Genomic DNA, 12,344 nt, shown 5'->3' on the forward strand with positions numbered 1-12,344 from the left:
CACACACACACACACACACACACACACACACACACAGGAAGGCCTTGGTCAGCTCGCAGGTTTGAACCCAGAACCTTCTTGTTATTTAAAACACCAGATTAAAAGTAAGTCTGTTTGATATATGAAAAAGTTTGAATATTTGCCAAAAAGTTTTGATCTGGACCATATTTCAATATTATCAATTGTTTCTTTGACATTAAAAAACTTGATTACACTGATCCACTGATTTGTCACATTTGCACTGATCTCAGACATTGTTGTATTAATTACCTAAAATGTTTTTTTTTATTTGTTGAGAAAATTATAAAACAGATCGGTGAATTGTAGAATAATCTCATCCTGATTTTCATTGAGAATCTTTTATGTCTCAAAGTTAAATAAACTTAAAGTCAAGCACATTTAAATGCAGCACAATTTGATGAAGCTTAAATAATATTTGAAGGAAAAGGGAACTCAGCAGCAAAGAGAGCCTCATGTTGCAGTTACAAGCACTGGCCTGAGGGTGGCGTCATTGCACTGCTTCACAGAGCAGGTGGCGTGGGGCAGGTGCAGTGCAATCAGGGTCCGGGATGGGCAGCATGCAAAACCACATCCGAAATCCAATTTCAAGCTGCATTATCACACAATATGACACCACATGCTCAAACTGAGGCCGGAGCGTGAACGCACACAGTCGTGAAAGAATCGCACACAAACCTGAACGCCACTGTAAACACACATTCCAGCCCCAGAATCCTCCCGTGTTAATTATTAACTTCACGTTATTTGGCCGATGTGTCACACACGCTTGCTCAAAGGTTATCTAAAGGTCACTCACAGCCCATTTAGCAGACTTGCTAAATGAGGCGCGGTGCGAGACACACAGGGGCCGTCCAGAACCCGAGCCCGGGGGGACGTTAGGGCCTATCTGCCCCGGCCACCACCACTCATGCATATCAGATGGTGCTCGGGGTAGAGATTGCCCTTAACCACAGACAAAGAAACAACATTAGAGTACAAAAGAAATGTTGTCTCCGTGATTAGGGGCAATTTCTAGCTTCCTATTTCCTGGAAAGGGACGAGACAGGGGGTGGAGGAGGTGGAAAGAGAGGGGGGGTGGGTTGGTGGGAGGAGCAAGAAAGCAAAACACAGGAGCATCTGACCTAGAGGTCTTTTTCTGACCGAGGGAAAACTTGAGTAGTTTACTCTGAGATCCATCCCTAGAGGAGAGGAGAATAGAGAGAGATGTGGCAGAGGACAGAGACAGAGAGGTCAGAGGTCATAGTTCAAAAAATGGCAGGAAGCGTGAACAGGAAGATAGAGATGATGCTATCATGGATCAGAAGAGTAGAAACAGAAAGAGAGCAGAGACATCAGAGACAGAGACATTCATCCAAAGGTTCCCTGGGCCTCACCTGGACTGCATGTCGGCCTGCGCTGCTCTCTGGGCTGCGAGGGCCGGAGTCCCATGGGCCGGGGGGGGGCCGAGCTGGGCCGGGGCGCTGCTCTGCTGGCTCAGGGGCGGGTGGGCGCCCTGGGACGGGAGGGGGGGCTGCCGCTGGGCCTGCTGCTGCTGCTGCTTGTAGCGGGACAAGCTGAAGAAGAGGCCAAGGATGGCTTTCAAATTCCCATTCCGAATCTCTGTGGGTCACAGAGAGGGCGTGAAGTTGTAAAGTGGAAGAGGACGAAGTATGAGTATGAGATGTATATATTCATGGAAAAATAGGAGTAGAATTAGAAGTAAAAGTACAAAAACTACTGGTAATGGACAGTGGCAGATGAGATTTATACATGATTCATATGTTTAATGCCGTGTTGTAACAAGCTCAGCATCAACATTGTCGTCATTTATCCCTGTTGCATATTTTCAGTTGAATCACTAGGGACGGGAATCGGCAGGGACCTCCCGATACGATACTATCACGATACTTAGGTGGCGATACGATATGTATTGCGATTTCTGTGGGTATTGCGATTCGATATTACGATTTCCTGGGATTTCTTTCGGTTATTTTTTTTTTTAAGTACTGGACCATGGAAAAATGTTGAATCATACCTTCAAATACAACACAGTCAAATTCACTCAGAGCTTTACCAGTTTTATTTCAAATATTAACATTAACTTAATGACTGCCAGGCAGCCAATAAAGAAAATAAATAAGATGTGCCCTATTATTGTATAGCCCATGTCAACTGCACACAAAGTTGACAGGGGTTAACTTTAATAAATAAATATGTTTTTAAAAAATAAAAAAAATAAACATTTTTTTTTTTTTTTTAAATCGATTTGGGAGGTAGCATATCGATTTAAAATCGTCATTCACAAGAATCGCGATTTGTAACAGAATCGATTTTTTCCCCCATCCCTATCAATCACAGAGATTTAAAAAGAACTCTAAAATGTCTATATTTAATGTTTTCCTTCTTTATTCAAACTGCTTGTTCCCGGACTGTAAGAGGAGAACACTTGATATGTTTGTGGACATCACACTAACACTGTTGTCTCTGGGTTCCCTGTGTGAATAATGCATCGTGACAAGACAAATCAGGCCAGTACATTTTTAAATAGGCTACATTAATACACAATTTTTGCACTCTTGTAAGTTTTCTGGTACATTAGTTTAATGTGTAGTCTGACCAGCAAGTTCCAAAAATTAATTTAGTGTGACAAAAGAGCTGTGCCATTAAAAAATGCTTCTGTGTGACATGTTGTGCTGCCTCATCTTTTTTCTCCTCCGTAGCATAAAGGACTAAACTCCACCCGGTGCATGCAGGTGGAGGTTCGGGTTCTACTGCTCCGGCTTACCTTCTGCAGACAGACCCTGGATGTTGACTCCTCTGGCTGCCAGGAAAGTGAGGCAGGCATCGATGTTCTCAATCTGCAGAGACAGACACACACAGCTGTGAGACACAACATCTCCATGCATCTTATAATGTGAGAGGAAGCATTTGTTTGCATGAGAACATTATGGCCAAACTGAAAGTAGGGAGGAAGGTTGGCAGCATAAAATGTATTAAATTACATTACATTACATTTCATTTAGCTGACGCTTTTATCCAAAGCAACTTTACAATAAGTGCATTCAACCCCGAGGGTACAAACCAAGAACAACACGAATCAAGAAAGTACACGTTCTTCAAAAATAAAGCAAAACTACAAAATGCTATAAGTAAGTGCCATTTAAGTGCTACTAAAATGTTAGTTTCAAAAATTGTTAGTAATTTTTTTTTTTTAACCTTTTAGAATGATGAGAAAAGAGGTGTCGGACATCAACGCTGACATTAATAAAAATGATGGTAATACATCATTAAATATTTATTGATTTCATACCAGTGGGACAATGGGCTGTTATGATGGGAAACTAAATCGATGGACGTTGTTTGGCCTTTGGCAGTAAATACTCTGATTATGACAGTGAGCATAAATCTGAAATCCTAGTTTAAAAAAACACATAATAATGCACATCTGCATCAGAAGGCACAAAATATACAATCAGCACAATCCCAGGACGATGACTGAATCTCGCTCAGGAACTAGAACGACTCTCAGTAGCGTGCAAACCTCCGCCGAGGCCCAACTGTCAATCAAGCTGCAACAAATTGCCCAAACTCTACACATATATATGATATGTGATTTTTTTTTCAATGAAAATCCACAAATGATTCCCTGGAAAATCAGTAAATATTTCCAAAACAATGTTAAATGAAAGAAATCTCAGATCTACTCCTTGATCTGAATCCACACAGAAATGGAATGGGCTCTTCCCACGTGACACATGTTGAATTAACTTTAAATTAAGTTGTGTGGTAATCTGTCAAATAGTTTTTTGTGAAATCTTGATCTTGAAGTTAATCAGACGTATGAATTCGTGAATTTATCATCTTTCTTTCCCTGACTCATCTGAATATATAGAGGTTTGTTTGAGGAGTGAGGAAATAAGTTGTTTCACCTTATTTAATTTAAATGTCTGTATTATTTTCAGAGGTTTCACATTAAAAACCCACTGGTATTCTCATTTAGCTACATATGATTCATATGATCATGGTGTGTTGTGCAAACCTCAGACTGTGACATCGTCAAATCGGGATTCAAACCAAGCAGACGCAGTGTTGGGAAGGATACTTTCAAAACGTATTCCGTTACAGAATACAGAATACATGCACAAAAATGTAATCTGTAACGTATTCCATTACATTAACTAATCTGAGTAACGTATTCTGAATACTTGGAATACTTCCGGTTTGTATTGCATTTTTTAAGTGTATGATTGCGGCGTTGTTATAGTCAGGGGAGCAGCAGCAGTTTAAACTCTCTCTCCACCGATGCTGCGGGCCAGCTGGATGTCCGGCTCCCATCCACTCCCACCTCTGTGCCGGTCCCACCGGACGCTGAACCCCCCCTGCGCCAAGGCTGCCTCGCGCCTTGCAGCGATCGTTTCGGCGTCGGGTCTATTTTTTGCGCTTGACCCGAGCGTATCGCTCCAGGAAACACACTGAAAAATGATTTTAAACGATATTGATGACATATTTTATATGATATAAATGATAAAGCATGCATCCCATAGTTTGTATTCCCCTTCTGTTGTCCTGGAGTTTTAAATTTACCAATTTGACCGATCACATTATTAAATGCCCCCCTCCATACAGACACACAAGCAGTCATAAAGATAAAAAGAGAGGGGGGGGGGCGGAGAACACGTAATTTACCCTCGACACCCGACATTGAACGGAGCAAACAGCGGAGAAGTTCTTGAAGATGGATGACATTAAATTGGGACGCTGTTGCAGTTAATGTTGGAGCAACAAGTGACCATATGCTTTTATACTTCTGGGTCAACGGGTGATATTATTTTAGCGGCGCTTCAGCGTCCGGTGTGAACCCGGCGTGCCTCGCTGGTCTCCTGCAGAGCCATGACAGCGGAGCTCTGGGAGCGCAGGTCGGTCTTCTCTCACCAGGCGCTGGAAGGGCAGCTTGCGGATCAGCAGCTCCGTAGATTTCTGGTAGCGACGGAACTCTCTCAGAGCCACGGTCCCGGGCCTGTAACGGTCCCGAGCCGGTCGCGGTGAGGCTTCTTCACGCCGCCGGGGTCCGGGCGCTCTTACGGCAGCCCTGGTCTCCAGCTGCTTCCTGGGGGCCTAGCCTCCGGTGGATTTACGAGACAGTGATTAAACTCGTGAAGCAGAGAAGTACCGTCATGTAATCCACTGATTTCAACAATGTAACTGTATTCTGAATACCATCTATTTAATTTGTAACTGTAACGGAATACAGTTACTCATAATTTGTATTCTAAATACGTAACGCCGTTACATGTATTCCGTTACTCCCCAACACTGAGCAGACGTTCATCAACGGGGGTGCAGTAACCATCTATACCTCCTCAGTTGCTATGACAGCAGCCCTGGCAACCTGAGCAGACTGCTGAGCTGTCACTGGACGGCTTTGTTCAGAGCCATTCTGCCTGCTGACTGAACCACGTAATCACTAAGTAAACCACATTAAACAAGTCCACAGGCTGCAGATGAGTGATCGACGCGATCAAAGTTTACCAACTGTTGTTTTTTAATGAGCAAACACACCAGGTACAACATGGACACACGTCAGTGAGGCTCGGGCGTCTCTCAGCCACGTCCCACACCGTGTTTGACTATAAGGTGAAACTCAGGAAGAGCAATTAACCAGAGCACTGACTGTGAAAGGGACATTTACACACATTTACAGTAGGCACAAAGGTCAAAGAGGTGCTAAATCGTCTTTAGTGCGACATTTATTCCACGTGAGAGCAGATTTACAACTCGGTGACGTGTATCTGAAACAATACGCTCAGGACAAATCCTATTTTTAAAGCATAACCGGCTAAATGTGATCTCACAGGCGAGGGAGGAAAGATGCAGAGTGCAGATACGACAGGTGTGTGTGTGTGTGTGTGGTTTCGAGTCTAAAACACACATGAACCACGTCCTGGGTGAGAGAGGCTGGGTGTGGGCCGCCCCTCTGAAGATTAATGACATGATTACAGTTAATGTGCGGTGACTAAATATAGCCTGACCCAGAGCTCCCTCTGTGTTTCTCCTGATAGGAAGTCCCCCCCGACTGTGAGCTGAGGAGCTGAGGTGAAAACCTGTCTCTGTATTAAACCGTGCTGACGTCTTCTACCTGCAGATACTGGTGGTGAATACACTGATGAACATCTGCATCTGTTAACAACACATCTGCAACTGTTACACGTTTACTTCTATTCACACATCACTGCTATTTATATTCATGGCTGTATAGTTACATTAGTTCAGATTACTATGATTTCTTACTACCTACTTCTACCAGATTACATTTATTTACAGTCACCAATATAATCTAAATCAATGAAACACACTAATTTATTATCATTTTAACACCGAACCCAAATAATGGTAATCATTACTATTAGTCAGACTCACGACTATAGTTCTATTGGCTGTAGACACTATACTGAATCCTGCTTACTTTCATACTGATCAAAATCAGATCAAATTTCATTATTTGAAGAAGTAAACTGAGATTACAAAAAATAATTTCGAAACTTAAGTTAAAGTTTTGATTTTGAATTTATAACAGTGAATTCAAACAAAAAAACCAATGGAGAGAAAGTTTATCTTTCAATTAAATATAATTTGTATTATGTTTTTTTAAATATTGCCCTGATATGGCTCCGTACTCCAACAGGTACTTCAATCCAACACCATAAATGTACAAGTTAAACCCAGCAACACCTTGCTATGAACTAAATATTGTATTACCCACCAATAAGAGAAACATATTAATATCAGTAACATTCACAAGCATATGTAATTACCTCATATGACACTAACTAGATTATCACTTGCTGCTATCACCAGATCATTAGGTAATAACTGCATTAAAGAAAACTGTTTCTCCAACCAAAAGATGGTTCCTCAATTTCCTTCCATGTATGTCCTATCTTAACCTGATCCAGAAACTAATGTCATGTAATGTAATGTAAACTATAAGAAACTAATTAACATAATACTTAATTGGCAATAATGATTCCACAACATGTTTTGTCATATTCACCCATTCCCCATCCACATTCATACGCCGCTCTATCTCAAATCCTCCTGCACTACAGCCGGTAGCAAAGGAGCCAGGGAAGGAACCAACGACCTTCAGGTTAGTGCCCGACTGTTCTCTGTGTCCCTCCTGAGCCCCCAGACTTCCGGTCACTGATTGAGTTGAACCTGCAGCGCTGTCCCCTGCTGTCATTTCTCTGACCTCTGACCCCAGAAGCAGCTGTTGGAGGGTCTGACATGTGTCGTCCTCTGAGGTGATCCAGCAGAACTCTCTGGAACAGCAGGAATGCAGAGACTGCGTCGCTCTCTGAATTCCGACAGCGCCTTAAAAATAACCCTCTCTCTCTGAAACACCCCTCTGACCTCCACTGAAATACCCACAGACTCGCTCTAATACCCCGGGGCCCGGAGCTTCACATGAGGGACTGAACCACTCCCCTCCGGCTCCAGACTCCCATGGTATGGATGGGACTTAAATAGCAGCAGCCAACAGAAAATACACTTCATTGAGACCCGTCCTGCAGTGATGAACCCGAGCTCCGCCTCTCAGGGGGTTTTAACACTGAAACATGTCCCTGACAGGACCAGAGGGAAACTGTCCCGTCCCTATCCACACTCGCTGCTGAGGTAGAAGAACTTCTGCTGAGAGAATCCAGGATTAAATGTGTCCTTGAAAATGAACTGAAACAACCTGCCTGTGTTTCTCTTAAATTCTAAACTCCACGAGTTAGTGTAAGTGTTGTGTAGATGTTTGTCTAAGATGCTGTTTGAGTAATCTTTGGTTTGAATCTGTTCCTGCTCATCTTTCCTCTTTATGGAATAAAAGCAAACGACCGTTAGTGACGAGCTTAGACGTCTTTACTCATTACATAGTTCATCACGTGTTGGGACAGTTATCGACAGAACTTGAATTCCATTCAGCTGCTCCAACCTTTATACACTCTTGCTTAATAACAACAGGAATGTAGAAAAGCCAAATATGTCCCTGACTTTTTTAAGTTATTGGGTTTTGTCTTTAGTTCCCTACTCTTCTCTACTCTCACATGAAATTAATTCAAACACGGCCACAACAAGTGAACAAATTACCATTAAATCTGCTGAATCATCATCACAACGACAACACAATAAAGTCACCAGCAGCTCAGCGATGAATCCACACAGTCTCAGTCTCCGGCTCTGTGAGGAAGCTCGTACCTGCCGGGAGGAGAGATCTGCTCTCCAGGCTTCACGCCTCCTTCCACGCCGCCGTCACCTCCTGCTCTGCTCCGGCATGAGGCCGGGCCGCCGACAAGCCTCTGAACAAATACCACCTCCCATCACAGGGATATGTGTGTGTGTGTGAGAGAGAGAGAATGGAAAACAGAGCGAGAGGGAGGGAGTGTGACCATGGGCTCTGAGTCTGAAGCAGAAAATGACAGAACACTGAAACTGAGGCTGATATTTTTAAATCAGAGTTGCTGACAGACAATCTTACGCAACAACTTCTTTGTATTTGACTGTTTTTCATGTCAAAATACTTCGGAGAGCAGTCAGTGATTCAAATGGGAAAATGAGGTAGATGCCTCCCAGTCTAACCTTTCCCAGGATGCATTGCACTTCCCTGACAAACCGAGGTAACGACGCCATCAAGCTCTGAGGCGACTGATGTTTGAGTATCAAGCATTAACTCAACCAAGCAGCTAATAGTGCACATGATTAAAAACCTACTGTGCACCACAAACACCGCCCCCCCCCCCTCATGGGCCACGTAGACCGCATCCTCTAAACTAGGTGACCCACAGTTTGAGCCTTTGTTTTGTGTCTTTGTTCTCTTAGTTTGGCTAAATGTGTCAGCTCCACCAGGGCTGAACAATCCTGCACGTGATCGTCTAGTTCTCATACAAACACACAAGAGAGAGAAGGAAGTGGCCTGATAACATAAATTATACAAGTGTCATAAAACACAGCTTAAAGGGTTCTGTCCCAGGCCTCTTATAGGTCACTCTCAATATGTTGCATCTGTAACTAACTGTAACTAACTGACTGTAGTGTAACTGTAGTGTAACTGACTGTAGTGTAACTGTACTGTAACTAACTGTAATGTAACTGACTGTAGTGTAACTAACTGTACTGTAACTGTAGTGTAACTGTCTCTAACTAACTGACTGTAGTGTAACTGTAGTGTAACTGACTGTAGTGTAACTAACTGTAACTAACTGACTGTAGTGTAACTGACTGTAGTGTAACTAACTGTAACTAACTGACTGTAGTGTAACACAGACTCTCTGTCATTTGACTTTGTGAAAGTTGTGTCTTGTGGAATCCGGTCACGTCACATGGTTGTGAGACAACGTGTCGCTTCAGTATGTGTGTGTGTGTGTGTGTGTGTGTGTGTGTGTGTGTATCTATATGTAACTAAATCTGTCAGCATCAGTGCCATCACACAGACACACACACACCTTCACACACCTTCACACACACACACACACAGACATACACCTTCACACACCTTCACACACACACACACATAAACACACTTTCACACACCTTCACACACCTTCACACACACACACACACACACACACACACACACACACACACACACACACACACACACACACACACACACACACACAAACACACACACACACACACACACACACACACCTTCCCTCTGTCAGCAGGTTTCACATACAGCAGCTTCCAGCTTCCTGCAGAACTTTGACATTGACCTGACTCGTTCTCTGCAGAGGTTTCAAAGTCTCAGAGAAGAAACTTTTTTCACCGCTTGTTGAAGGAAAGTGATGCAGCAGAATCACACACTTCAACTTAGGAACTTTAAAGACTTGTTGTCTCTATTCATATCTGTAACTGTTTGTTCTGTTTATCCTATTATATGAATTATTAATTGTTCACAAGCACGTTAACAGAAAGATCGCGTTTTAATTTGCTCTTCAAAAAACACCTCTGGGCTCTTTCGCCTGCACAGATATACAAAGTAAGAAAACAGTCTTCTTTATCTTATTTTAAAACACTGATGCACTTTATCGAAACAAAAGTAGATATTTCCTCGATGATTTTCCAGACTAACTGTGTCACATCGTCCTATGAATGGATCGAGTGTTATTCAAACAGGTGACCAGGGCATGGTACAGACAGTCAGAGTGTATGTACACGAAGGGGCGGACCAAACTAAACCAACGCCATGTGATCACCTCTCATGGCTCAGTCTGCGTCAGAGGCCGCGTTGTGTTAGATAAGTGTTTCTGATTCTGATTCTGCCTGTAGACTTTACTCTGCTGTATAAAAAGTACACAACCCAGACAAGGGGAAATGTGGCTGTTCCACCTTGAGTCCGGCTGCGGAGGAAGTCACGAAAACGTAGTCGTATGGATGAAGCCACAGAGCGAGAGAGAGAGGATATGATGAGCTACGGCAAAGGTGAGATAACGAGGAGTGATCTCGATGGACCCAGAGCAGGATCTGTATGAAAGAAGCTTTTGTCGACCGAAGGTTTCAGCAGCTTTCTGTGTCTGTGTTTCTGAGAAATAAAGAGTTTGGAAGTTTGTCTTTGGTTGCTAGGAAACAGAAACCGTGAACGCTCGGTTGTTTACAGTCGCCCATGTGATGGACTGAGTTTTCACCAGCTGACAGAACCGGGGATTTCTCTCTCTTCCACCCGTCACACACACACACACACACACACACACACACACACACACACACACACACACACACACACACACACACACAAACACACAAACTACCTCTCCCTTTGATCTGAACTCACCTGCAGAAAGCTTCACCATCAGCAGGACGACGAAAACAAAATCTACATCCATCGACAGCCGAGTCTGAATCTGTGATCTTCTCTCCTGACAGACTACAACCACACAGACACACAAGTGACTGGGAGCTCTCTGGTGAAGTGGTGGGTGTGTTCTGATCGGGTAAAAAAAAAAATATTTACATAGCATGTGGAAGTTTTTAAATGACGCTGACTCACCAGAGGGCAAATCAGAGACTGTCAGACATCAGCCGATTTGATTTTGATTCAAATACTTTATTTGATTAGTCCTTGTTGAAGTTTCCCTGAACGTGTACGAGCCCCTGTGTGTTTGTTTGTGTTTCTGTGTGTGTGTGTGTGTGTCTGTCTGAGTGTGTGTGTGCGGCAGCCTGTGTGGTTTCAGCAGCTAAGTGTCACATCAACACCCGGCTCTCAGGCCTGACTGGGTGGTAGAGGAACGACCCGGTTGATGAGGGTCGGTTTCACCAGGATGTGACAGTTGTAAAAACAGCCGCTCTCCCGGACCTGGCTACCCACAATGCACCTGGGCTGGGGTGAGACTGCGAGAGTTTATTCCACTGATGGAGCTTATTTCCATGTTTACTCATTTAGACACAGAGGTTAAGTTATCTGCTGGTAATGTGCAGCAGCTTCACAAGAGGTTTGAAAGCAATGAAATCAAGTGGAGTAAAGTGGTCTCTCGCACTCAGCTGCCCACTGCACTCTCAGGACCCCCCGTGTGTGTTTGTGTGTGTGTGTGTGTTTGTTTTGACAGTCCGACACAACACAAAGCAGACATTTGCATAATGACTGCGGCTGCACCTGCCCTTAGTGCCGCCTGACTGCCTCGGATCCTGCTTCTAAGCTGACAGACTTCTACTACACAGCGATCCACACACACACACACACAGACACACAATCACACCGCAACATCTGAGCTTATCCATTCAAAATAAAAGCAGATTTTTAATTTCGGTTATCCATAAACCATATGACACTGCTTCAATACACATTATTAAAAGAAGCAAAAGTAGCATTTGATTTGCTTGTGTAGAGTTCTGCAGACGACTGGATGGACGAGAGCTCACACAGGACTGACAACAGCACAACACAACCACAGAGACCACAGAGGCCCGGACCTCGGAGACCAGAGAGCTCAACGTCCTCAATTACAGGCGAGCAGCATGGGGTGGGGGGGGGGGACCTCCGCTGAGGGAGAGGCCTGGGTCATAATGAGTGGGACTGGGAGAGGAGACATTTTTAAACTGAGACTTAGTGTAAACAGTCAAAAGAGGAAAATTATATATAGCAAATTAACAATGTAAACATATATGTAGATGTATAGATTCTTACAAATACAAATTTAATTTTTCAGGATCACAATGTGTCGCTTGTTAACTAGTTGTACGTTAGATCAACTGACCATGGGAGAGAGGGAGGGCTGGAGGGGACATCTACACACAATGTGTGATTTATTTCTGCACTGTATGTTGATTGATTGTCAAATTTAAAGAATGAATTATTTAAAAAA

The 12,344-nt window shown here is 43.4% G+C and overlaps 1 protein-coding gene across 2 annotated transcripts in view; it reads right to left on the minus strand.

Moving 5' to 3' along the window:
• nav2a (neuron navigator 2a) overlaps window positions 1–12,344 on the minus strand; it is a 109,814-nt gene that overhangs the window by 68,046 nt on the left and 29,424 nt on the right. For both annotated transcript variants that reach the window (XM_061067861.1, XM_061067862.1), the window contains exons 4-6: window positions 2,786–2,858; window positions 1,395–1,620; window positions 1,143–1,199 (exon numbers count right to left, since the gene is read on the minus strand). In XM_061067861.1, the coding sequence (XP_060923844.1) occupies window positions 1,143–1,199; window positions 1,395–1,620; window positions 2,786–2,858 (356 nt within the window). The remainder of the gene's footprint in view (window positions 1–1,142; window positions 1,200–1,394; window positions 1,621–2,785; window positions 2,859–12,344) is intronic.

The sequence above is a fragment of the Limanda limanda genome, chromosome 3 (assembly GCF_963576545.1).
Source record: "Limanda limanda chromosome 3, fLimLim1.1, whole genome shotgun sequence".
Classification (NCBI taxonomy): domain Eukaryota; kingdom Metazoa; phylum Chordata; class Actinopteri; order Pleuronectiformes; family Pleuronectidae; genus Limanda; species Limanda limanda.